A 26,455-nucleotide genomic window follows, 5' to 3' on the forward strand; every position below is an offset into this window, starting at 1 on the left:
CTTTATGCAACCATTTCCTGTAAATCGTTAATGGTGGTACCAAAGTCAGTTTGAGAAGAAAACAAAGATTAAGCAATACACTGCATTTTGCATTAGAATGTATTCACAATCAACTCTTTCATATCTATTAATTTTTAAAAGCTTGGTCAATGCCTCAGAAATATTGATGCCACAGAGAAGTCTGAGAAAGTAAAGCAGAATAAAATAGTAATCTTCTTTTGCAGCTATGTAGCTACAAGTACATAGATCCTCACCTCATATGTTTTCACACCTGATTTTCCTTGGGACACAGCACAGGTAGGGGAACAGGACTTAGAAAGTGAAATATGTGATGTCTTATTTGCATTATATTTATATGCAAAAGTAGTGCCAGTATCCTGATCCATTTATAATTTTTAGAGCTTCCAGCACTTCTAATGGAGACTGAAGTCTCTCCTGTGTGAGGATACTGCCAGGCTGCAATAGCACCAACACTTCCTCACAAATTGCTGCTTACCATAGCAATTAGACTTTTAAAACAGAAACAGTCAACCCTTGCCTTTATTACATAAAAGAGATATATAATAAATTTATCACATGTTTATTGTCCCTTTTTCTGGCCATTTTGGTGAGTTTGGTGCATTTTAGGTAGAAAAAATGTGCAGTTGAACAGTCTCAAAATACAGAGCAATAAATATGTGCTGACTCATCTCTAAAGCTTTCAAACCTGTTGTGACAAGTATAATATTGTACTGGTTCTAGACTAATGGACTGCTCAAGCATTCAGTTACAGAAAAATCCCCACACAATAAGGCCAACCTTGCTGTGCTATCTGTCCTTAATTACAATTTAAGTACCTCAGCCACAATACAGTGCTCCTTAATAAAAAAGAGATATTTTCCCTGAGAAACACAAAGCTTTTTATTTAGTATAGTATTGAGAAATAGCTGCTTTTAAGATGCACTTGATAGTCTTCAGTACTATTCCGGAGTTAGCTCAACATACTGAAAGGATTCTCAAACACAAAGGATGGAATACAAACTATCAGCACACTATACATACCCACACTGCATTTTGGACTTCAACTGCTGACAGCACCAATATATTGAATATGCAAGTAAGTTTACCTTATCCCAAAAGCAAGTCAAATCTTGAACATGAAGAATGATATTTTCATTACTGCCATGCAGTTGTGGCTGGAAGTGTGAGACCTCATCAAGCATCAGAAAGTTCTGCAATAAAAGAAAAGCAGAGGATATTGCCTAAAGTGAGACTGAGAATGGGAAAGGAACACATTTTTTGAAGGCAGCATACACAACATTATTTATGGGTTGGAAAAAACAACCACAAACTGATCAAAGAACTGCATTTCCAAGGCAATGCACAACTTCAACAGTGTACGTTTAACTAGCTAGCTCTCCCTCCCTGAAAACCTCCAGATGTGCAGACTTTATAGAAGAGGACTCTAACAACCACCTGCTCAATAAAGAATTCCAGAAAGAAATGGATCTAAAGAACCTGTCCCGTCTTTTCCTTGAATTACTAACAACTTTTTAAATTGTTTACCTCCCTCTTTTCATGTAGAAGAGGTCAAACCCTCACTGCAACACATTCTCATTCCACTGCTGGCAAAGGCTTCTGTTATTTCATTGAAGAATAACAAGGATGCAGTAAGCACCTGTCCATTGTCTCTATTAAGCATTCTTCAAGTGGCCAATAGAAGACAGAACACTCTCTGAACACTTCCTCATTTTAAAGTCCAGGACATGAACAAAAAGAGAAACTTGCTTACATCTGCAAAGGTGGCTCACTTCACTTTCCCTACTGCACTTCTGTTCTACATTACATCCCAGTCAGCAAACTCTTCCTTCAATTTGCATAAGCACACACTTTGTACCATAGCCACACTTCTGCCACATCTTGCCTGATGCTGGATTTTCAATAGCCCAAACACATTTAGAAAGGAAAGGGGCTATTTCCACAGAAAACTTTTAAGGTTAACAGCTGCCACAGTTTTATGACAAAACCTAAAAAAAAATGTCTTTTATCCTTTGACTCATGGAGTCTAAGGACCTTAAATAGGCAGCAGCACACAATCTTTTGGGAAGAGAAGGAACGTCTTGATCACAGAACCAAGACTAGTTAACAAGTGCTCAGCTAAGAGTTTGCAGATGTGAGGTAGCTGCTGAAGACTTACAGAAAGCAGTAACTAAGAGGGAGCAGGAGGAGGATGTCAGGAGCCATGGGAGCACAGGGAGATTACTGCTAGGCTTTTCCAGGCACAGAGGTACTGCTCAGACTCCGGCTGGTGGGCATTGTTATGGAATGCAGTGACAAGCCAAGCATTTTAACACAGTGGTCCAAGGTGTAAAACACACTCCTGTTAACACCAAAGAGCATCAGAACATGATGCTGGCTCTGTTAGACCAGCATCAGCACCACCAATGCTCATTCTTACCGCATTTGAGTCTTCACTCCAGCACTGAAAGCAGCCACAAGAGAGAAGCTAGGGTTCACACCTATCCTCCACAGATCACAGGGTACTGCAGCATGAAATATGAATCCTATAGCTCCCATCAGCCTGCTTTGTTCTTCAAACCCCAATCCCAGCATGCCTGTGTACCTGTACACATGTTCCTCTCACTTCAGAAATGTCTACAACACCTCTTTGCTATGAATACTTTTCTCCTACATCTCAGCCGACTCTACAGTGCGTATCATGTTTTTTGTACCTGCATACAAAATTCGCAGAATTCACAGAATGACAAGGCTGGAAGAGACCTTCAAGATCATCGAGTCCAACCCATGCCATGCCCTAACACCTCAACTAAACCATGGCACTGAGTGCCACATCCAGTCTTTCCTTAAACACATCCAGGGATGGTGACTCGACCACCTCCCCAGGCAGACCATTCCAGAACTTCCTCACCCTTTCTGTAAAAAACTTTTTCCTAATATCCAACCTCTATTTCCCTTGATGCAACTTGAGACTGTGTCCTCTGGTTCTGTCAGTTCCTGCCTGGAGAAAGAGACCAACCCCACCTGACTACAGCCACCTTTCAGGGAGTTGCAGAGAGTGATAAGGTCACCTCTGAGTCTCCTTTTCTCCAGGCTAAACACACCCAGCTCCCTCAGCCATTCCTCACAGGACTTGTGCTCCAAACCCCTCACCAACCTAGTTGCCCTCCTCTGGACGCGCTCAAGCATCTCAACTTCCTTCCTAGGCAGAGACACATTCCTTTTCCAAAACAGGTTATTTCATTACAGATCCCAAACTGCAAAACCATAATAAGGCTGCATTTGTCAGTGACAAATGTAGAGTAAGAGACAAAGGCAGAGTAAGAGAAGGAACAAAGGTAGAGTAAGAGAAGGAATGCAGACCCCCTCCCAGTCAGTAACGCTACCTTGATCCGCCGGATGCTGATCACGGACTCGGACACTCTCTCCACGGCCGAAGGGAAGAACAGGGTCACTGTGAGTCTCACTGCTCCATACAGGGACACTGCCACAAACACCCTGCTCGCAGAGATGACATTCCCAAGTAGTACATATGCCAAGAAAGTCATAAACACTGTAATTTTGCTTGCCACAAAGAATGAGGCTAAGTTCAGTCCTCGAAGGTAAGAGCTTTTCATAACCGTGGCAATCTCCTTCCTAAAAATGCAACATAAACAAATCACATCAATCTCTCCCATTACTGCTACTCTCAACAACAGGATGAGGGAAATCCCCCATCAGGATTCTATTTTCACATTCTTTCTCCTGCCCTTGCACCACCCCAACTCATATGCAAACAACGGTGAAGAAAACATGTTATATGGTAAATAACAAAACAAAACCAAATAAACAAACCTAAAAAACCCACAAAAAAAACCCCAAAAAATCAACCAGAATTTAAGAGGCTTGGAAATTCAAAGGAGAAATTAATTTTATTTAATATCTTAATAGCTATAGAAAAAAATTATTTTTCAGAGTCAGAAAACGAATGTACTATTTTTTTTCTTCTCTATTCAAACTAGTATTTAAATTCAGATTCGAATCTGCTTCAAATATTTTTGGGCTGGATGCAATAGCAAAGAGGAGAAAAAACCTGTATAAAGCAACCACAAACACCCACAAGCACCCACAAACGCCTTATCCTTCCAATATCAAAATCCACTGGAGTTCAGTCACAAAACTCATGACAAGACCAACACATACTCTGCAGTCGAAAAAACCAGGGCAACTTCCAGAAGATCAAGAGTTTGCCCATGGCCCAAGTATCCGCCATTATTCAGCTGCTGCTCCTCAAGCTATATCACAGGATTTAGAGTTTTTCCTTTCATCTCAGTCTAAATCCTTCCCAATTTGGACTCTGCTCCTGGCTTCTTTTGCTCAAGGAATTCTGGTTCATAAATTAAGAAAACACTGATCTGTGAGGCCAGTGACTGTTCTGCCAGTCATTGCCCAAGATAAATAGTTACTGAAGTACTGCACAGAGACAAAAGTCTCCCTCCAGCAACTCAAAAGGTGCTCTTGCATTTGTTCTCAATTTCCATTTCATTTAATTGCAGTTTCCACTTCTAAATGACTCAACAAGTTCAATCCTCAAAATGTTACTGCACTATCATCTACTACAATGTGGATGCTATCGGGCTTGCCTCCTTATTAATATAATCATTTTTCTTTATCAAGACAGCCAAAACAACTTACTCCTTCCCCATATATTCTACTTTTTGTCTACTTAATACTATCAAATATAAAATTCCAAAACAATTCCTAATTTCTCTTTCCACATATTCTGGCAATTCTTAGGGAAAATCTTAATAATTTTGATCACCTTCCACTTGGAACTATACATTAAGATTAGAAGCTCAAGTTGTGATTATACAATTTGAAGTAAATTAAGTCACCACTTAAAGAAGAAAAGGATGCAGGATGCACTACTGGAAAACTAGTTAAGCAACTTTCCCACTATATTTGCCAAATTGGCTGAACTGACAGACTTTTAAAGAGTTTCAAAGACTTCTTTTTCTTCTTTTTTCAGCTTAAGGGTTCACCATCTCTAATCTCCTCCAGAGTACAGAGAAGGAACATTTGTATGTAAACTATTTGAATTGGGTCTAATTCAATTACTTCTACAACCCTGGATGAAACTCTTTTCCCACCCTTTAATAATCCTTAATAATCCTCTCATTATCTGTGGATAATCGGCAAGTTTTTTGTGCTACTCTCCATAAATACCAGATAAATTGCAACCTAGCTGCAGGCTGCATATAATATATTACACTGTCTTGAAGCACAAACTTGCATAACAGGAAACTAATACAGACAGACACAAGGAAAAAAGAGCAATGGAGTAGTTCAGATGACATCTCAGCCACTGTTAAAGGCCAATGTGGAAATACTGGACAATAAAGCATCTGGCTAAATTTAAGAGTTTTAATTACAGTTTTCCACAACACAGCTCAAGAAAGGAAAGAAGGCTCAAGGTGTGTTCTAGAAGATCTCATTTCTTTCCAACATTAAAAAGGAAGCCTCTCATCCTAATGAGGTGTTGAATTTGGAAATCTAAAATTTAGTGATGTGAATACAACCCACTGAGGAAGCTTTCAGTAAAGAAATATTCTTTCTGGCTCCGTGCAAGACACTAAAGCTTCCCATCAGTCATGAACATTCCATCAGCACAGGATCCTATAATCCAACAGAGGAAAGCAATTATGTGCATGGGAAGGAACATCTCAGGGAACATTTGCAAGTTTGCAAGCCTGCACATGGATGTAAAGCAAAAAAAAAATCCTTTCAAGAAAAGGATTTCCAAAATTAAACATTTAAAACTAAAAAAGTCAGATAATCTGCAGCAGAATACCAACCTTCTCTCATATGCTGGAAGGGTACATGACATGAAAATCAGAAATATGCACCCAAACTCCTACAGTTAACCTTTAGTACTGAATGCTGTTACAGTGTCAAGAAAAAGGGCAAATACTGACTGAAAATCAAATGTATTAGTATGTTTTAATCTGATGTCAAAGAACCTCTGAAATGAAATGTCTCAGGATACCAAACTCAGCTGGCCTTGCTAGTTGAATAACAACGGAATTTCTGACCCGCTGTCTTTCTCCCTTCTACCTTTCCCAGGTGGCTTGAGTAATAAAGTGCATAAAAGGAGGGTAAAATTGCTGCATTACACCTGCTACAGCTTATTAGTTGCTCATTTTTAACATGAGTGTTAAAAGAAGCATAAAAAAGCCTGAATTATTGAAGTTTTGAGGATTTTTAATTTTTTTATTCCCTTAGAACATATCTTCATTCCTCCACTGTTGCTATATAAAAATTAAAAAAAAAGCTCAAAAACTGCATGCAAACTGCATTTTAAAGCACAAAATAAAACACTTATTCACATGTAAAATTGGAAAATGACACTGCTCATACATCAAGCTGTATCTTTCCAGGATTACCTTCTTAAACCATTCACAAGTTCCGCAAACGATTTTTCCCAAGCATACATCTTTATTATCTTCATACCGCTTATCACTTCATTCATGGTCCTAATCCTGACATCTGTTAAGGCAGCTGTCTTGCTTCTGAAAATAGGACAAAGGAAAAATCCTTAGATTCCCTAAAGAAGACTATTTATGAACACATAACATATGTATGAAGTCTTTGCTTTTATTTGTAAAGACGATTGACAAAACTGTAATTGCATTAAAGGGTTTTCCTGAAAATCAGCATCTTAAAGCTGACACACAGCAGACACACTGGGTATGTTTGTATTCCTGCTTCTCAGGGAACTGAGAGCTGATTCAATGTTCAGGACTATGTGTCAGTTTGTGCAAACATGCAGTACTCCTTAAACAACATATCTGTTGTTTATTGCATTTAGAACTAAACAAAAATCAGAAAATTACTTTAAAAAGATTTCAAAATACCAAAGCAACCAGACTTGCTATAAAGTTCTCCTGATGTTGGTAAAGAAATTGGCCTCATTTGTGACTTTTTAGGATTAACTGGAGTTGAAGCAGAGACTACTTAGCACATGAGCCATAATTCATTAGATAATCTAGATATGGTTTCATTAAAAAAATTATTTAATCATTAATTGTAATTAACACTAATTTAAATATATCTATTTTAGTTCCACACTATGTTTGCACTGATGGAAAAAATGAAAAATATATATAATTAAATAATAAAGTCACAGTTTTAATTAGGAAAAAACCATTGAAAGTTAGAAGCCACATAATAAATGCATAAATAATAATCATGCTAATAGATCCCATTACAATTCTGAATTCATTGATGTAGACAAACACTTTGCACATGGAGAGCTATGGTAGACCTTATTTTGATAAAACATACCTTTACCTGCTAAATTACTCATTTTTCCATATAACAATGAAAGTTAAGATTCAGAGATCACTAATAAAAATTCAAATCTTTTTAGAAGGTATGACTTTTTAGAAGGCTTTCTCAACTTAACCTGTCCCCTGAAAGATCTCTGGGATACACTGGAAGAAATCACCATAATTAAAGAACGCAACTTCAAAGAATTTCAAGCACCTACTCGTCATTTCAAAAAACTTCTCAGCACCAGCGTTCCAAAAATGTTAGGATGGCTGAAGCAGGGTATTAAAAAATATTTATACAAGGGAACTAACAAAAGGCATTTAGAAACTTAGCCCTAGTGTAATCATGGATTCTTAATAACACTGAGGAAAATAACTTAGACTAAACTAACCACATCAACATGGAATGAGATTATCTTTGCTACTTCATCCTTCCCCTTTTTCAAAAAGAAACAGTAACAGAAAAACAATTGCTTCAATAATGTAATAGCTCATCATTTCTTCCCCATACACACACCACCACTGGAAAAGCATGTGTTGCTCGTGGCTCTGCAGCAGCAAACAACTCTCACCTACAATCATGAACTTAACTTCCAGGCTTTGTCTCCACATAATAGAAAGTTGAAGACGATAGATTAAATAATAAAGTTAACAGAGGTTTCTTTTTTTATAATGGTGAGACTCAAAAAAGGCTGTAGTTCTCATAAACCAATTTTTCAGTTTTCCTGCTGAAATGTCATCATAGTAACCATCCTGTTTCAAATTGCTTTAAAATGCTCAGGAGGCTGGGGGAGTGGTCCTTTAAAAAAATTTTTCAAGTTACACTCCCCTACTTTGCAATAAGTATATTTTGTACATACATACCAGAAGCCACAGGCTCAGTGATGTTGTATAATGGCTTCAAATATACAGACAACCACTGCATTGATGGTAAATTACTGCAGAGAAAGACATGTCCCTGGTTTCAAAAATATTAAGTTCAGAGTACAAACAGATCAGTCCAATACATGCTCACATAGCATGTCAATAAGAAAGTCCAGTAAGAAAGGACCTGAAAATTTTTGTCTGAGAAGACCCCTCTATGATACTAAAAACCATTCTAAATTAATCTAGCAACAAAATTCCTTTTTGCTTTCACAAGGCATATTTGGTGGGTTTTAATTATGTCTGACACAGCAGTTAGACACAGTTTTTATCTTCAAGAAAAAGGACTTTAAATAAAAATACTACAGTTGCATGACTAAGCAATGAAAGCATCCAGCTCCTGTGAATAAAATACATATAAAATGGTCTTCAGTCCAATAACTCAACTGTTTCTCAAATAATATATTGGGGTCATGTGTATTTTGCACCAACTTCTCATACTTGTGCAAGTAAAAGCAATCCTGCAGAGTGCAGTGGATACCAAATCTATATCTGCAAACTCCCAGAGCACTGAGGCCAGAGGCTGCACCATGAACTGGTGTTCATGTGTGCTGACACGACTGAGTCACAGAACAATGCTGAATAATAGCACAAATTAACTGCCACACCGAGCATGCTTGGATTTTAGCAAAAGCTTTAATCCTTAAATTACTTCTTCATAGGCTGCCTTCCTTAAATCCATGCAGATTCCCAGCAAATGCCAGGTGAACACACTCATCAGCTCACTCAGAGCTAAAATCTATTCCAGTTTTACCATTAACTCCTTCTGTTCATTGCACATTTTTGTTCACAAAGAGAAAGATCTGTGCACATGGAGACAAGCAGAAGCTTTTCTGGTTAAAAAATTCTTTCCTTTGCACTGCATCCAAACAAGTGGCTGTAACTGAATGGGTAAAAAAACCCAAACACTGTTACATTGCCACTGATTATTTTTTTAAATACATACCTTCAAGAAAGAGATTTTTGTCACCCTCTTGTCTGATCCTGGAAAAGTCCATTAATCTCTTTATGCCTCAGTTTCCCATCTGTAAAATGGGGATACTAAAGCCTGCCACCACAGATAAAGCACTAGGTATTTTAATTATTGACTCAAACCTCAAAAACTTAGAACTAATGAAAAACAGCAATGAAGCAGCTTGATACTGCTGCATGCATATTGCACATGCAGTGAAAATACACACCTAAGAACATATAGTGAGTGTTCTACAACCAGGCTTTATCATAAAAAGAAAAGCTCTTAGAATTCAACAGAGAACTCTGAATGGATCATTATTTGAGAAATAGCCCTTGAGCATTATTTGAGAAACAGCACATGAATGTAATGACTGAAGACTACCACACTGGTTACAAATGAAGAGGTCTATAAGTTGTTTTCATTTTTAATTCTCATCTCTCTCTTCATACCTGGCCATGCAATGGCAATGCCAGGCTCAGTATACCTAGAAAATTTGTCTTGAAATACAACTTGAAAAAAAAACAAAACAGTAACTCACTCACAGAAATTTTACTTACCCAAAGAGCTAAAAGGAACCCATTCAACAAAAAGATGCAAAGAAAGATGCCTGGCACTCCTAAGCATATGTGTACAGAGTAAAGGAACACAAAAATATTTCCAATTAAGTGTAAAAGCCTTTTATAAAGTCATAATGGAAGTCAAGTGTGACTAATTACACAAGAAACAGAAAACCTAGATGCAAAAGAACTTGCCTCAACAATCCCAATAGAGGCAAATCTTGCTGGGGTTTTTAGGATAAAGTTACAGAAAAATTAAATTTGTCTGACAGTGGAAAATTACTCCAAACTTTTATCTCCACAGCCTAGAACCTTGCAGCTGGAAATCTCATAGCTGGCATCAAAACCACCATGATAAATTTTTCTTCCCTTCTCTCTCAGTTCCTTCCTCATTTTTTCTCTCTGCATCTTAGTCATGGAGGAGAGAGAGCAAGATCTTTGAACAAGAAACTTCCAGAGCCTTCTGCTGCAACACCTGTGTCACCCCAGTAAGTCACACAGAGAAGGGCTGACTACATCCCCTGTGGAGTAACCACTCCCCAAGAATTCCTGCGGGAAGGCAAAGCTCAGGTTCCACAATTCTATGCCATGATCTACAGCGAGGTAGCTACAGAAATAGCCAGACTCATTTAATGCACTGGATAATAAATAGCAGATATTTTCAACATGGTTGGATGACAGACCACTTCAAGTCCATAATCTGGAATTCAGATATCTCACATTAGCAGCTCTAAAAAACATGGGCAAAGATAAGAGACACTGCAGAAAATATCACCAGACATATGCTGATACTCTGCCTCCATCCAATATACACATTTTAAAACCCAGCACAGAAAACAGCTACAACCAAAAACATGCAGCCTTACCTGAGGGAAGAGAAGAGCCTCCCAATGCAGGTCTGCACAGGAAGAAGAATAATCAGAACTGCCATTCCTGCAAGACATGATGGGCCTATTTCCATCCAGAGAAGTACTGTTACTGCTATAGCTTGAAGTGGTCCAGCCCACAAGAAGTGCAAGAAAATTGTTACCTAAACAAATAGTTAAGAATCAAAAATTAACTTTTGATCTTAGCTAACAAATTAAACCCCTAGTAACATTTAGGAAGTACTTCTGCCTGTGGAAAGGCCAGGTTGGATGGGGCTATGAGCAACCTGCTTGTTGGAAGGTGCCTCTGCCCACGGCAGGGAGCTGGAACAAGACAATCTTTAAGGTCCCTTCCAATACAAAACATTCTATGTTTAAGAAAGATCTAGAAGAAATGTTCATTAGAAACATTTAATCACCAGTTTTAAACAAAACTTTATTGACTCCAACCCCACAATTTCTTCAGCCCCCTTGGAAAGATCTGTAAAACACTCCTTACTTGATCAAATTTGTTGACATCGTTTGACAGCAGGTTTACTATCTGACCAGTGGTAGTTTTTGCCATAGCTACATTACTGAGACGAAGTGCCTAAAAAAGTCAGAACAGTTCAAATTATCACAGCTTGTAGAGCACAGTACACCTATACACACAAGATACATGAATACAGTACCATAGTTAAAGCTGAAGGCACATATCTTTTGCCTGAGAGCATTGGAGCCTTAAATAAAATGAAAATTAGACTAAATATCCTAAATAAAGTCCCAAAGAAAAAAGTATATTAAAAAAAAAGTCAATGGAAGGACTGTGAAAATAAAAATGCCCTATCTTCATGTCTGAAGGGATTAAAAATAGGAAAATATCAAAACAGCAAGCCACTAAGCAAAAGAGCTGTAACTTTCCATGTGCATTGTTCTCCCCCTCACTAAGAGCGTCTGTACAAAACAGGAACAGAAAACTCCACCTGAAGGCCAGAATAAAGTCAGAACAGTGTTGGGCCAATTGAAACAATTGTGTTTTGAACATGTTATCAGACAGAAGGCAAAAACCCCTCAAGTTATTAATTTCAGACTATCTTTGCAAATCAGTGTGTCCCTTTACAAACTATAGAAAAATCATAACTTTCCTGAATTATGTAAAATGAAGTTTAGCACATGCTATGAAAAAACATCAAGAGTAAATATCAAGCATTTTTACACATTAGTAAAAAAGTTAGTCAATAGAAAATAAAATGTGTTTATAAAATACGACCCCCCTTCCAAAAAATCCCATCTGGAAATATGCAGTCTGAACCTTACTGTAAAGGTCCAAACTGAAATTGCTCTAAAATACCAATAATATACCCTGCTTCCTCCTACACCTGGCTAATGAGAAAACACAAGTTTGCAGCACAAGTTTAAAAAAATATACAAAGCATGTTACATATTTTTCCGTACAAAAATAGTTCACTCCTCAAAAACACTTCACATTTTTAAGCAGCTCACATCTACTCCTCCCTCTCCAAACAGTATTAGGGTTGCTTTTTGACCAATAATCAAACCTGAAAAGCGCTGATTGTTTCAAAAATACTGTTCCAGTATTTTGAAACAAGCAGAAGAACATCAGCCATCAAAGTACTATTCAAAGCATAATTTCAAACAAGGCTCCTTACATTTATTGCACCTCACGTTTGTGTTAGAAAGACATTGTTAATCACAGAGAGAATCCCAACCCTAACTTCATTGAAACCAGCAGAAACACTGAAAGGCAGAAGCCTTTAAAACTCCACTGTGAAATTCCTCTGACATTCCAAAAAATAAATCTAGGATACTGGGTATATGAAAGACCAGATTTAGTTATTTGAGAAAATTATTGCTTCATTCCCTGTCTTAAGCCACCTGTCTCTCATTCACCTGAAATCCCCCAGGTAGCTGCCTGCTGCTATCATGTTTGCTCCACACCACACATTAATGTTGGTAAGCTCTGAGAAAAGATGTTAGAAATCCACAGATCATAGTAACAGGAGTTCACATGATGCATGTTTGGGGAAGTTTCCCATCAGGATGTGTTCACAGCACCTCTTGTACAACATATTTGCTGCTTGACGTTCACCTGAACCATCAGAAGACCACACTAGTGTCTTGCTAGTGGCCCATGGCCTGGGTCTGTCTTAGACCTCCCACACAAGCACCTTCCTGACTTCTTCCTACACGAGCAGCAAAACCAATTTTAATATGATTCTGTGAGTCCAGCTGATTTTGACTAAGGCAGTCTCAGGAGGAACCACACTAGCATCTGAGCCAAAAGGAGGCTGCTCATCTGTGACTGATTTGTCTTCTCAGGGAAGAGGCAGCCATTCCCATAATCAGTGGCAATGCAGTTTTAGCATTTCCTTCATTCTCTCTTGGTTTTGATTTTTTTTCTTTTTTTTTTTTAAGTGAAAAAAGTCTTGCATTTTCCTAGCTGAATGGATCTGTCTTGACTGCAAAGTAGCAATTTTACTTCCATAACCAATTTTTTACCAAAAAGTCTCTTCCTCTTTTTTACTATATCTGATACATAGCCCCATATGAGCTGAGAAAAACTAATTCCACCCCAGCTAAAGTCAGTACATTGACCTCAAAGAACTTCTAAAAGCTAAGTCTTAAAAAAATAAAACCAACAAAAACCAGTTTCCCAAAAGTAGCCTTTGATTTCAAAACGTAAGACTGAGTCATCATGTGCCAGATTTCACTTTCATTTTTGTTAGGAGTTTTCCATGTGCATCACTAATACTTCTTACTGGTAACAACACTTCTAAAGTGTTTGAATACAGGGATTTTGCAAATTAGATCTGAACTTTCCAGGAAATGAAAAAGGGTCTAAAACTTAAGAATTTTGAACCTTTGAAGTTCTCTATTAAGAATGCTCTTGCATCCAATCTATTTATCCTTACAAATCAAAGATTTTATTTTCTACAGCAATTAACAAACTCTGCTAAAGTGCTAGTAAATAAACAGCCAAGTTTCTTTCAAAAGCCTATATGAGGTTAAAGAGAAAATATGACCTATTTATAAGCAGAACATAATGAAGACAAATTATTAGAAAGGTTTTTCAATGTTCTGCTGTTACCTCAACCCTCACCCTCAGAAGTAAAAATGAGGGCTGATTAATTTTCCATTTAATCCCATCTCTAGAAATAAGGGTGCATATTAGAAATAGTTCTTTTCCAAGCTTCTAAGCCAGTATCAACTCAGCAACAAACACCATCACTATATCCATTTTCCATTAATTCCGTTTCGATAATCAGTGTGGTAAATTAATACCTTAGAGAGATGTTTATGTACAAGAAAGTATTGTGCCATGTTAGAGCCAAGTTCCCAGAGGATCCTTTTCAAGGTATCAAAAGAGGAAGAGAACAAATGTGTGTATGAAAAGTAATCACCACTTAAAATGGGGACATTTTTACTCTCCTCATTTAACTGCTTAGTCCAAAAACTTCACATGACCTACACCAGTAGTATAAATGCTCGTGTTAAGTTGATGGCACCTATGTTTGATGGTTAAAATAATGTGGATTTTTTTACATTCCAAAGCAACTGTGCAATCCTGATTCTTCAATAAACTTCTTTGCTGAGGTCTGAAATTGTAGGTCACTATTCCAGCAGCACTGAAAATAGAAAGATGGGGCATTTTCCCTTCCAGCATTCTCAGCAGAGATCTCCTGCTTGGAAGCAGACAGGCTCACAGTTTGGGTACTGCCAACAGCTTCAGAAGAGTGAAGCAGACATTTTCAACTGGGAAACAGCATCTTGTCCTGGATGTTGCTCAGCTCCTTCCTGTAAGTAAAACTCAACTTTTCTTGCTCCACTTTCCTTCTGACAGCAGCCTCAACTCCATCTGTAGTTCAGGACAGCTATTTCTTGATCAGGACACAGAGACAGCAAAGAAACCACAGCTCCCTGAACACACATCCCTTCTCACATTTCACTAGTTTCAGTGGAGGGCTGCAGTACTCCAAATAAAACCAGTAAATGGTAATAAAAAACTAACTCCCTGCCTTTAGAATTCCAGTTGATTCTGAACTGTGTTTCTCTGCCTGCTCCTCTCTCTCTTCCCCCTTAAACAGGAGGGATAAAGGTGAAGATGCCAAGCATCCCTGCCTGCCTGGAGGGGGAAGGAGCAGTTCCACAGAACTGCTGCCACTCCCCAAGGGAACCTGATGGATGCCCCAAGGGAAGGGATCAGCCTCTGATCTGCAAAGAAGACAACCTACTAGTTCTACATCACTGATGGGATAAAATATTAATAAATCCCACCATTAACTACAACAGGGGTGGGGGGAAATCTAGACAGCAAAGCAATTCCCAGGAGACTGAGAGTGCTGCAGCTCATGGTGACATCCAAGCACCACGTCCTCCCCTGGGGAAAAGCTGCAAGGCTGAGTAGCTGCCAGCATTCCCTGGGAGCTCTGTCCCTCTCAAACAGCAGCAGGAGGCAAAAAAAGAAGCTCTTCCAAGACTTTAAGGGCTATTTAACTCACCACCTTCACTAAGCAGGTCTGAAGCTGTCATTCAGACACCTCAGTACCAAAGAGAAAGCAAAGCCACATGCACACATCTAAGGCCTGACACATTCCACATGCATTAGGTCTCTATTAATGAGTAACTTCAATGGAATTGCAATCATGGGCATAACAAATAACTGTATTGTCACTGTTAGGTTGGACGTGACACATACACATGCGATTAGGGTCTAAGAAGAAAAAAGTTTTTATTTTGCATGTTTTCTAGCTTATATACTCTTAACAAAGCATGATCTTAAGTCATTAACTACATGACAATAACTTATTATATTCATTGGTGCAAAGCAATTAACGTTAATATAACTGGCAAAGATTTTACAGAAATTTACTAAGGTACATATACACATCTACTTATGCACATAGTCTAGCTTACAAAAATTTTCATGTATCTTTTCTAATCTGTTTCAACGCTGACAGCCTTGTTTTCTTCTTTGCTATGGATACACTCGAAAATCATCAATTGTTATTTCTTCTACTAACTCAGCTTTGCTTGCAGGCCAGCTGTCAAGCCCCTCCATACTGCATTTTTAAACTCCCCTGAGAGAACAGCAGTCAAATACAAAATACAGCTGTGAACAGGTGTGCTTACCTTCCGATAAATCATGTGACACATGGCCACCCTCAGCTTCATGCCAGCCCTCTGCACATGGTAGAAGTATAAGTGGTGCATGATAGCCAGAATAAGCGTGCACACAGACAGAGCACCTGCATAGCAATATGCAAAATTCAAAGCTACCTCATCTGAGGCATCATAGTTTTCAAAATAATTAATGATTTTCCCCAAAAAAATTGGTTGGATTATTTTGAGGGTTTCCTGAAAAAGAAAGAAGGGGGAAAAGTATTAGTCATTTCTTATCACCCTGTGCTAACCAAGTCTGTACACAGGCAAACAAGAGCCAAGTACTGCTGCAAGCTATATCCCTTATTATTTTGTCCTTATTGTGCTCTAAAATGTCGAGCCAATTTTTATCAACACACAATCCAAAAGAAACATGTTCCACATTAAAATTTAGCAGGAACTTCAAGGAGAACTCTCTCAATTACCAAAAAACCCGCTTTGATGTTATAAAAATTGCATGAGTATGTATTACACTTCCATTTTTTCAAATGCCATATGTCCTTTAGAGCCACTTACAAAGAGCAAAAAATCCTCTTTCTTTTAGGCACCCCACTCAGATACATAAAATACAGATAAGCCTTACAAAGCAAGTCAGAGGTTTGCAATGTCTCAAAAATAATGCACTGAAATGAGCTCTCTGTTCCACTTCCATAATCCTGCAGTCATGACTCAGTTTTTCAGTCTCTGCAGGGCTATAGCTCAGTTTTACCTTTCTGAGAACATTACCAGGTTCTCTGAGCAGTCCAGGATGAAGTCACCAGTACATGTCATGCACTCTAAGTGGACAAGTTTCACATTGCTGTTAGCCAAGAAGGAGGTCCTGTGACATTTTACGCCACTTACCTCAATCATTGTGAAAATTCCAAAAACTAAATAGGATTTCCAGTAACACAGAATAATGGCTTTTGTTAAATGTGGTGTTTTTCCTCTCTTTTTTGCTTTTTGGACCTCTTTATCCCAGTACCTGACAAACAAAGTGCAAAAGATGTTTGGGGACAGAAGTAAAATCACAAGGCAATTACCTAGAATAAAACACTTTCAGACTAACAGCCAGATAGCCCTGACCACCTTAATAAAATCAAACCAAACAAAAGGAATTAATAATGTCTTCTCAGTCACATAAACGCTACTTAATATTATAGGCCTATTTGCTCTTGGTTAATCACAAACAATACACCACTGTTGACTATTATCACCATATCATCATATTTGCTGATGAGGAACCCTTCCTGTATCTCTTCTCTCAGTTCAGACAGTCACCACTCACCTTAATTAAGAGCCTCCTATCCTATGATGTCCTGACCATGGACTAAACTGAGGCAGCACAGTGTCTTTATCTATCCATATGCCCTGTGCTTGCCCAGAGGGGTTGTGATGTCCAACCCTTTCTCATGTCTGGCCCTGTCTTTTTATCTACCACATGCTTTGCTGAGGATTTTGTCACCCAGCACTTCACACATCTCTCTGAAGGAGAGGATTCATCAGCAGAGTGGCAAAGACCTTTCCTTCACCACGTGTCTGCCCACAAACAGGACACAATCTGTTCACATAAAAACCAAAGACAGCAATAACAAGCACGATTTTAACAAGAAAGTATCACAAGCAGACTTCTTAAAACACACTGCTGTCACAGAGAAACCTCCCCCTTTCCTCTGAAGGCTAAGTGTTTTCTGCCAAACCTCTGACCTTGATAGTTTGAGGGGTGAAATGAGTCTAAGGCATGAAAGGCAATTATTTTGCAACAAAGCACAAAAGTTCAAAGCATACAGATAAGAACACTTTTCTTTTTATTTTTACCCTCTTTTTTTGTTACAAGAATTACAGAGTTATTGTCTACATGCTTTGAAAACAGAAACTATGTAGGTTCTGTGGGGTTTCTTGGCTCAAGAGAAAAGACGACTTCTGTAGGCAGCTATTCATGAATTATATTCCCTACTTCTTGGTTAAGTACACTGAAAAATTAAAAACCACTCTTTCTTTTTCTTCTACCATTTCCTGACTCATGCAAGCACGTTCTTTTACTATAAAAAATCATTGGAAAAAATCCATCCTGCAAACAGCCAAGTCCCTGAACTGCTTGAAGACACAACCATGGAATTTGACAAAGCTCTCCAGCTACAAAGACATTAAAAGCAGCAACTCTTATGAGCTTATCACCAACCCTCTTTCCTCAGTTAACTTATCCAGAGCAGGATGATGTCAGACCTGGTCATAACCTTTAGTTTCTGGATTCTTTTTGCTTCCTGAGGAGTCTCTCATCCCAACCAAACTACCAGGAAAGTCCATCTGCTCTGCCTTCGGTGTAACAGCAAGAAACAGCAAGGCCACATTTTCTTAATACAGAAGCCACCTTTCACTAGGAGGCATCTTCTCCTCTAACTATATTTAGCAGAAGATTATTTCAAGACAAAAATCCTCTCTGTTGGAAGGTTCATGACAATTTATACAAATAGTAATTATCTGAAGATATGTTTCTACTAAAATATAGATCCCCTGAGTCCGTAGCACTACACACCAGTACAAAGTCCATGAAAAAGTATTTAAAGGCAAATAAAAACACTTCCTAGATACATGTTTAGCTGTCCAAGGCATCTTGCCCACTCTACCAGTGAGTGGCAGATTTTCAACATACATATATTTATATATACACATATATTTAAAGGGTCACTTAATTCAGTTTGCACTCTAAACAAACAAACAAAGAAACAAACAAGAAGAAATAAAATAGACAACTTTTTTCTCCACTTTTATACAGAGCAATTTGAAGTTTCCACAGCTGTTTTACCACAGGCCAGAAGACTCACACATTTATTAAGGATTACTACAATTACAGTTGATGAAAAGTTGTCTTTTGCAAGCATTCTGCAAAGTGTCAAATTAACTATAAATTACATAATGGAATTATTCTAATGCAGTTCCATTATGTATAACTTGAAAAAACCTAAAAAGCCTCTATGATAAACAAGTTTTCTTAGTTCTCGTTGCTCTAAATTTGTCAGCATTTTTAACCTTGTTAAACTTTACAATAACACCTTTTAATTTTAGAATAGAAATAAAATTTTTACCTCCTCCAGCATTAATACAATAAAAGAGAACAATTGTGCCTTCCAACCCAAAGTATTCTACAATTTTTCTCCTTACCACTGCAACTCCTCTCCAAGCTTCTCTGAGGAATCTTCTGGCATCACTTTATACATGTCATCTTCTTCAAGTTTCCGTTTATGGCCGGTAATAAATAAGGGATTCAACCACCTAGTTAAATACAAGTTATTAGTAAACTGACCAGCAGACCAAAAAGAGTAATTTCTTTGCATAAGAATTCTTTCATCCCCTTCTTTTCCCCTTCTGAATCATTCAACATCTATACATGTGACTGCACTTTTATCTAAGAATTAAGTCAAGCCCTATCTTGCAAATGGGAAAGCACTTCCCACTTCCTAAATCTCTTTATGCCCATAACACCTTAGTCCCAGGCATCCAGACAGCCAGCATAACAACCCTTCTTGGCCCTAAGGGAATTGTTTTCTCACAGTGTTTCCTTACACTCAAGGAAAAACAGCATTCCTTTAAATATGAAGGGAAAAAACAGAACTTAACCCAACTATTAAAATATTAAAAACTGTAAATAAAATTGTCATGCACACTAAAAAACATTTTTTCTAACATTTACTTGACGAGAAAAGTAGCTTCTGTTCAAATGACATCTTGACAAGTATTAAAGGTCAGTAATTTAAAGACAATCACTGAAACCTAAAAATGGGAAAACAATGGATTATTACTGTACCTTACTCATGTTTGGAAATATAAACAGAAGCACACTGACACAGTGTGTAGGTTCAAAAAAGGAAAATAATGCCTAACAGCTCATTTTCCTTAGTGGAAAGATTCTTAAAAGCTCAGTATTTTACGAGAACACTTTGAAGATAAATTATAATAGCAGTACTGTAGACTTGTTGAAAAACACTGTATTTTGTTAGATCAAATAGGTCAGCTGTCAGGGAACAGCAAGAGTAGATTTTTACGCATCTGGATCCTTCAGCCTGAAACACATCAGGGAACTACAAACAGTTTCAGTTGTGCCCCACAGAGTGAGGGTTCTGTGGCATAAAGCACAAAAGTGACCAAGTTGTCCATGAGATGGAGAAAAAGGGAGTGACACGTGCAAAACAGGCATGGCTTAGCAGGAACAATGGAGTTAGGGAACTTGCAGTTTTCCATTTAGTTTGTCTCTCTGCTGAATTGGCGATATTTTGTTTCCAGAAGACATGGATTTTGGCTCTAAGGCTTTTCCTACAAGTAGTTTCTCAACTGGTTAACACCATCAAAATCAAGAAGTCAGGGATCTGTTTTGGAAAAAATACTCTTGCACTCAAGGCAAGCTGTCTGATCTCAACTGCCTGTGAAAGTTCTTAACTTCTGCTTAGTTTCTGATACTTATTTACTCCCCAACTTCACCAACAGTGTTCTTAAAAGAACGTATGGTGTGCTAGGTGAAGCATGTTATTTTCTGGAAGACCTACAAGTGAGATTTCAAAACTGGGGTGGTTTACAGTGAGGGTATTTATTTATTCACAACCACAACAGTGGTTATGAATACTCATCAACTTGCTCTACATTTCTTGCTCAGGCATGTTCTAATTAAACTTTGTATACACTGGCTCACAAGAAGGTTGTTGGCTAGTTTTAGAGAGGGTGGATGGGCAGGCAGAACCCTAGAGAGGAGGCTCAGAGAGTTTCTTCAAAGATAGCACTGTTGTAAAAACCTTTTTCCCAGGCTCCGTGGCACAACTGCAAGTAACAAATGGGATTATATAGTGCTGTTCCTTCACTGCTTAGCATGTTAGCACAGTGTTTTCATGACTCAATCTAAAAATTAAGTCTCTATCCTTAGAGTAGCACCTTTGATGCCTAACAGCCCTTTTTAAACTCTTGGAGCGAGTACTGAAGATTTGTTTATGTGAGCTGTTAACTCCTAAATGTATGTTACAGGTACAATTAGAAACAGAAAGGACTTGTCAGACAAGTCTGTTGCTGGGACTTTATGGTTAAATAGCATCAGGGCCCAAATCACTACCACAACTTCCCCACAAAAAGTCCTGACAAAAGGTCTCAAATACCAACTGCTCCAACCAGGGGCAGAACTTCTGCCTGGTTTGATACAAGGAATCTGCTCCATTGAAACATGTCTTCTTTGGCCTCAGTTCTTGCAGACTGCAGGTGAAAAGCAGGTATGAGGCAAACAACCTCAAAGCCATTCAAATAATTTCTGCCTGCTGGATGAGATAGCCTCTGTTTGCTTCAGGACAAGCAGGGAAAGATCTCCAGACTTCAGCTGACTCCTGAGGTCAATACCCAGTGTTCCTTCTCTTGAAACATCAGTATTAGCCTAAGATGCATCCATAAACAAGTCTCAGGTCTCCTTTCAGACAGAGGCTAAAGTTATCTTCCTCCTAGCATGAGAATCAGGATGAGGCAGGCCTTTCAGGAAAATACAAAGGCTAAATCCCTCTCCCACCTACGGAAATGGTTGTGAGATTTCACTGGCTACTGCTGCCAAGGTGGTGAAAAGAAAACTGGTTCTGACATTTAACACAGAACATAAATAGGATATTTATTACAGAATCACAGAAAGGCTGGGGTTGTGTCAGAAGGGACATCTGGAGGTCAGCTGGTCCAAACCCTTCTGCTCAAGCAGGGCCACCTAGAGCTGGTTGTCCAGGACAATGTCCCAACAGCTTTTGAAGATCTCCAGGAAGACCTCATAACCTCTCCAGGTAGCCTACGACAGTGTTCAATCACCCTCACAGCAAAGAAGTGTTTCCTGATGTTCAGAGGGAACCTCTGTTACTCAGTTTGTGGCCTCACTGTCTCTGATCCCACTCCTGGACACCACTGAGAAGAGTCTGGCTCTGCCCACCTTCTACCCTCCCCTCAAGTATTTATCTACATTGATGATAGCCCCCTGATCTTCTCCCCTCCAGGAGGAACAGTTCCAGCTCCCTCAGCCTCTCCTCCCAGAACAGATGTTCCAAACCCTTAATCATTGCTGTGACCCTTTGCTGTGTGTCCATGTCTCTCTTGTAACTGGGGACCCCAGAACTGGATTCAGGGCCCCAGCTGTGGCCTCAACAGTGCTGAATATAGTACATTCTGCATGCAGCAGGGTACTCAGAGGAAACCAAAAGACACTTTAGAAACAGACTTAAAATACAGTGTTAGAAAATAAAACCAATGATTTAATTTTACTCAGTAGAACACCAGTCCTTTACTTACACGGTTCAAAAAACCACAGGCAGGCAACAGGAAAAATAATGCCTTCTGCTGAGGGCAATTGCTCAATCCTGATAGCATTTGATTCCACACTACAGCCAAGAGCAGCATGTGCTGACCACAGATGTGCAGTCCACTGCAAAGTAACCCACTGAAAGACAACACTCTCAAGTGTACAGGACTGTAAGAGCCATCCAGTTTATCCTTCGTCCTTAAACACCCAAAACAACTTACTGATGATATGCCCATCTCCACTGAGGAGTTCTTACAGCTTGCAGTAAATCCCTTGTTGTCCCCCACCATCTCCACACTGTACCTACAGTGTGAGTGAATTTGAAAAAGATTTAAGGAGCAGAGAGATGACAGTGCAAGGTAAAAACTGCCAGAAGTCTCAAGGCTATTAGCTCCAGTGAGACCTAGTGCAACTTCAGGGCTTCTCCTTTTTTTCCATCAGTCAAAACCATAACACTGAAAAGAGTAATATATTGCACTGCAACATATGTTAACATGAAAGAATGCAAGGAAAACCAATCCAGAGTAAGCAGAAAACTGCAGTAATCAATTTTGTGACTCATTTATTATAATGGACGCATGGCAAAGACTCAGCACAAGCCCACATTTCTGTAAGGTTTGAGAAAAAAAATGTACAAAAAACTAAAAAAAAAATTTAAAACCACCCATTGTTGACCTTTCTGACTAGTGTCCCCCAAAACACCCATCTTCAAGAGCTACTGCTATGAAGATCTCAGGAGTAAAAAAGCTTTTAACAGTATGCTGTATTAACAGAATATAGTTAAAGACCTTTAGAAGAAGGTTTAACATTTTTCTTTTCAAATGATGGTTAGTCCTTGAAGGGCTTTTATCCCAAGAATGAGGTCTTCTGCAAACTCTAAGTACAGCAAACGAGTTTGAGCATCACCATTTCACTGATGCATGCTGAACTTCATGCTGGAAGGTTTACTTCCAGACAAAAGGCTTAGCACATGCTCCTATTTAGTCATTAAAGTAAAAGTTTCCACCTGAATGCCACATGCAGATTATGCCCTGTGGAATTCTCTGCACTCACAGCAGAACTGAGACCAACGTGTTTCACACAGCCCGCTGTTACTCAAGTCACACATTTGTAACCCACAAAAACCAACCAAGCCCTTCTCTTTCCTGAAGGCTCAGTTAAATTAGAGTGCTGTCAGAGGGCTGCTAGAGGAGGCTGACAAATAAAGCAAAGGCCTACATAAAGAACGTCCCTGAAACCCCAACGTAGCCATAAAGGAAGACTACTCATTAGACTGGTATGTCTTTTGTCAGAACAGAGATCAGCTAACACAGATCTCTTCAAAGAGCATTAAAACCAGCTTACAAAAAAAAATCAGCATTTGTTATGAAAACAGAACCGTTGCAAATTACGTTATTCTTTAATAAAAAAGCTAAAAATATAACCTAAATTAAAGAAATTGAGTAAATATATAGACAGTCATGCAAACCCCCCCTCTCAGCCCAATGATGGGCTCAATACCAATCTATTTTATTGGAAGAAGAAGAGGAACAACATGCTGGGGAGGTAAGACTCACACTGCCTTTCTGTATTTCTTTCTGAAGAAGCTGTTCAACTTAAATAAAAACAGGACTCCTTAGTAACTGTCTTTACTTTTCCCAGGTACCTTCCTGTTTGCTAGGAATTTTGAAAATTTTTTTTCCTACACATTGCTTCATTTTAGTCATTCTTTCAGAACACAGGGTTCACATGATGCTTTTCCAAGACCTTAGCCCAAATTCTTCCTAGTATGACCTATGCATAAAAATGTGAGAATCTGTAAGAATCCTGAGTACCTTGTGTTCTGCTGGGAATGCCTCTGTTCTATCAAAATGATTAACTGATCAAAGACATCAGTCTGGAAACATGCCCAGAATGAGTCCCTGGTATTGCCAGAATACTGATGTCACTTGGAATAAAGATTAAAAAAATAAATTAAAAAATCCCTCTATAACCTGGTGCAAACCTGGAGACAGCCAGCTGCGAAACAGTAAATCACTGTTCTGACCCCAAAAGGCTTTTCACCTCTGCAGCAGTATCTTGGGCACTGATAAAAAAAGAAAGTGATTCATTTCTGAACCAGCAGATACACAAAGACCACAATATAAACATTCACTTCCTGCATTTTCCCTACTCCTGGGCCCTGACATTACACACCCTTTAAGATTACAACACAGTCAACCAGCCACAATTTACTTAGTTGCTCAGGAAAAGTCCAGTTTTTACCAATTGTTATGAGAGCAACTCCACCGAGATATTGGAAAGTCTCTAAGACTGCAGAAAAAGTTAAGACAGTGTTTGCTTACCCTCCTAAGAGAAATCATCCCCTTCTTCAAAGACAGCATGAAAGAGAAACAGGCCCTGCTATCCAAAAGGCAGCATTATTAAGGCTAGTCATGCTATTCTGCTTCATACATGAAATAAAATTTTCTAAACAAGACAGCTTGTAAATTGGATTTCCTGTCATCCCAAAATAATTTCCTATCAGCCAAGGAAGAAATACATTACAGATAGGTATATGAAACTAATAGCAGTGTCCAGCTCAAATGGTTCATTAACACAGGGATGGGACCCACTGTACCTCTGGGTTTGTATCATGTCCTGATTGCAAATACTCAAAAAAGTACCATTCTCACACTGCAGAGTAGGCTTGCAGAGCTTTCTAGAAACCCAAACACACATTGCAAGTTCTTAATTAACTGATACAGTCTGTCAAAAAACATCAGGCAAGAAGTATTTGCAATTACATTACAAAGCTGAGACAAATAAAAAATGTCCTAAGATGTGTCTGTAAGGGTCCTGGGTGCACCCACAAGTCTCTATTGCCTTGACCAGCCCCACAACAATCACCCCACAGTCAGTCACTTGCATATTACAGTACCTTCCTCTGCACAAGTGCAAAATTTCTTTCTCACCAGTTTCACAAGAGCTCCTGCTTTATCACAGGACAAGTCAGAAAAATCAGACTACACATACTGCTTGCCTGATTAGGAAAATACTTTCTTTATTTGTAATAATAAGCAGAAGTTTAATTTCTGGATAATTTTACAGCACTCCGTCAAAGCCACATCCGGTATGCTCTCATCAACTAATTCCTTAAAGAGGTGGTTTACAAACTGCATTTTCCCCATTCCTCTTAAGCTTATTTGTGCATTACATTACAAGCATCACCTGTTTACACTCAATGTCCAGTTATTTTTCAACAGTTGCACAGGAGAGTCTTTGTTTACTCAAATTCTTCCATAACACTGGGATTTTGTCTCCCTTGAGCAGCTTGGAAGCACTGCTTCAACACTAAGCTGCAAAGTAACACATTTTTTTTCTCTTTAATCACCTACTTTGGAGATGGCTTTTCTGATAAAACAAATGGGGTTTCCTCACAGGCCATTTGGATAATAATGCACATTGCTTATTCTCTCTGGCTCAGCCCAGGAGTCTCCCTGCCTCATGGTACTGTTCATTACCCACCTTTGTGATCTGACACCAGCAGTGCAATTCAGCACTGCTATGTGCTTGCTCTCAGTCCAGAGGATCTCTGCTGGCTTTCGGGATGTACGGAAAGAAGGACACACACACACTGAGAGTCTCCAGAGTTATTCTGAAAGAATTCATAGATACCCCTAACAGTTTGTAGTCACCATATGATTTTTATTTTTTTTAACCTCCCCATTTCACATGTTCATCCATTCTCATTAGTAAGCTGCCTTCTCCCACCTCCTCTTACGAAGGCAGTCGTCCACAAGTAATAAAGTAAACAGTGCAAGTCTGGTATTTCTTCAGATGCTTTTCAACTGTGTTTTGGTTGCAACTTCCCTCCCCAGCTTAATGTGGATTAAAGAGCAGCTTTTCTCATTGCTTACAGAAGGAAAAAATAGGAATACAATGAAATTACTTCAAAGCCATATTAACGCAAAAACGCCCTTCAGGCTTCCAGTTTCAATACCAACTGTATTAACCTTTGATACCCAGCTCCATCTCATCTTCCAAGCTGCTGCTTTCTCCACAGCACAGTGTGAGCAGCTAAGCTGCTGAACACTCACTTTCTGATGCTGACAGTAACACAACTGGTATTTGACTACATTTATTGCAGGCTGTTTTCATACTGGTTATCAGCCAGGTACGGAATTACTTTATTAATCTAGCACACTTCCCAGTATTTCAGACAGCAAGAAGAAGCACAGACATGGCAAGAAGAAGGGGGGAGCAAAACTGCAAACTAACATTTTCTGCAGGCCTAGAAGCAGGGAAGAGAGGAGTGGCATCACCTGTACCTGTGGCATTTCAAAGACTATCATTAAAATATCAATTCCAAACCCAGCAACCACAGGCCGAGAAAAATACCAAAGTACCAAAAAACTGATGTAAAGGTCTGAAGATTCTGACTT

General features: G+C 38.8%; 1 protein-coding gene across 3 annotated transcripts in view; it reads right to left on the bottom strand.

Moving 5' to 3' along the window:
• ABCC4 (ATP binding cassette subfamily C member 4 (PEL blood group)) overlaps positions 1–26,455 on the bottom strand; it is a 141,813-nt gene that overhangs the window by 109,670 nt on the left and 5,688 nt on the right. For all 3 annotated transcript variants that reach the window (XM_066571533.1, XM_066571532.1, XM_066571531.1), the window contains exons 2-9: positions 18,911–19,021; positions 16,613–16,733; positions 15,740–15,964; positions 11,109–11,198; positions 10,610–10,773; positions 6,420–6,545; positions 3,384–3,633; positions 1,107–1,211 (exon numbers count right to left, since the gene is read on the bottom strand). In XM_066571533.1, the coding sequence (XP_066427630.1) occupies positions 1,107–1,211; positions 3,384–3,633; positions 6,420–6,545; positions 10,610–10,773; positions 11,109–11,198; positions 15,740–15,964; positions 16,613–16,733; positions 18,911–19,021 (1,192 nt within the window). The remainder of the gene's footprint in view (positions 1–1,106; positions 1,212–3,383; positions 3,634–6,419; positions 6,546–10,609; positions 10,774–11,108; positions 11,199–15,739; positions 15,965–16,612; positions 16,734–18,910; positions 19,022–26,455) is intronic.

The sequence above is a fragment of the Molothrus aeneus genome, chromosome 2, assembly GCF_037042795.1.
Source record: "Molothrus aeneus isolate 106 chromosome 2, BPBGC_Maene_1.0, whole genome shotgun sequence".
Taxonomy (NCBI): Eukaryota; Metazoa; Chordata; class Aves; order Passeriformes; family Icteridae; genus Molothrus; species Molothrus aeneus.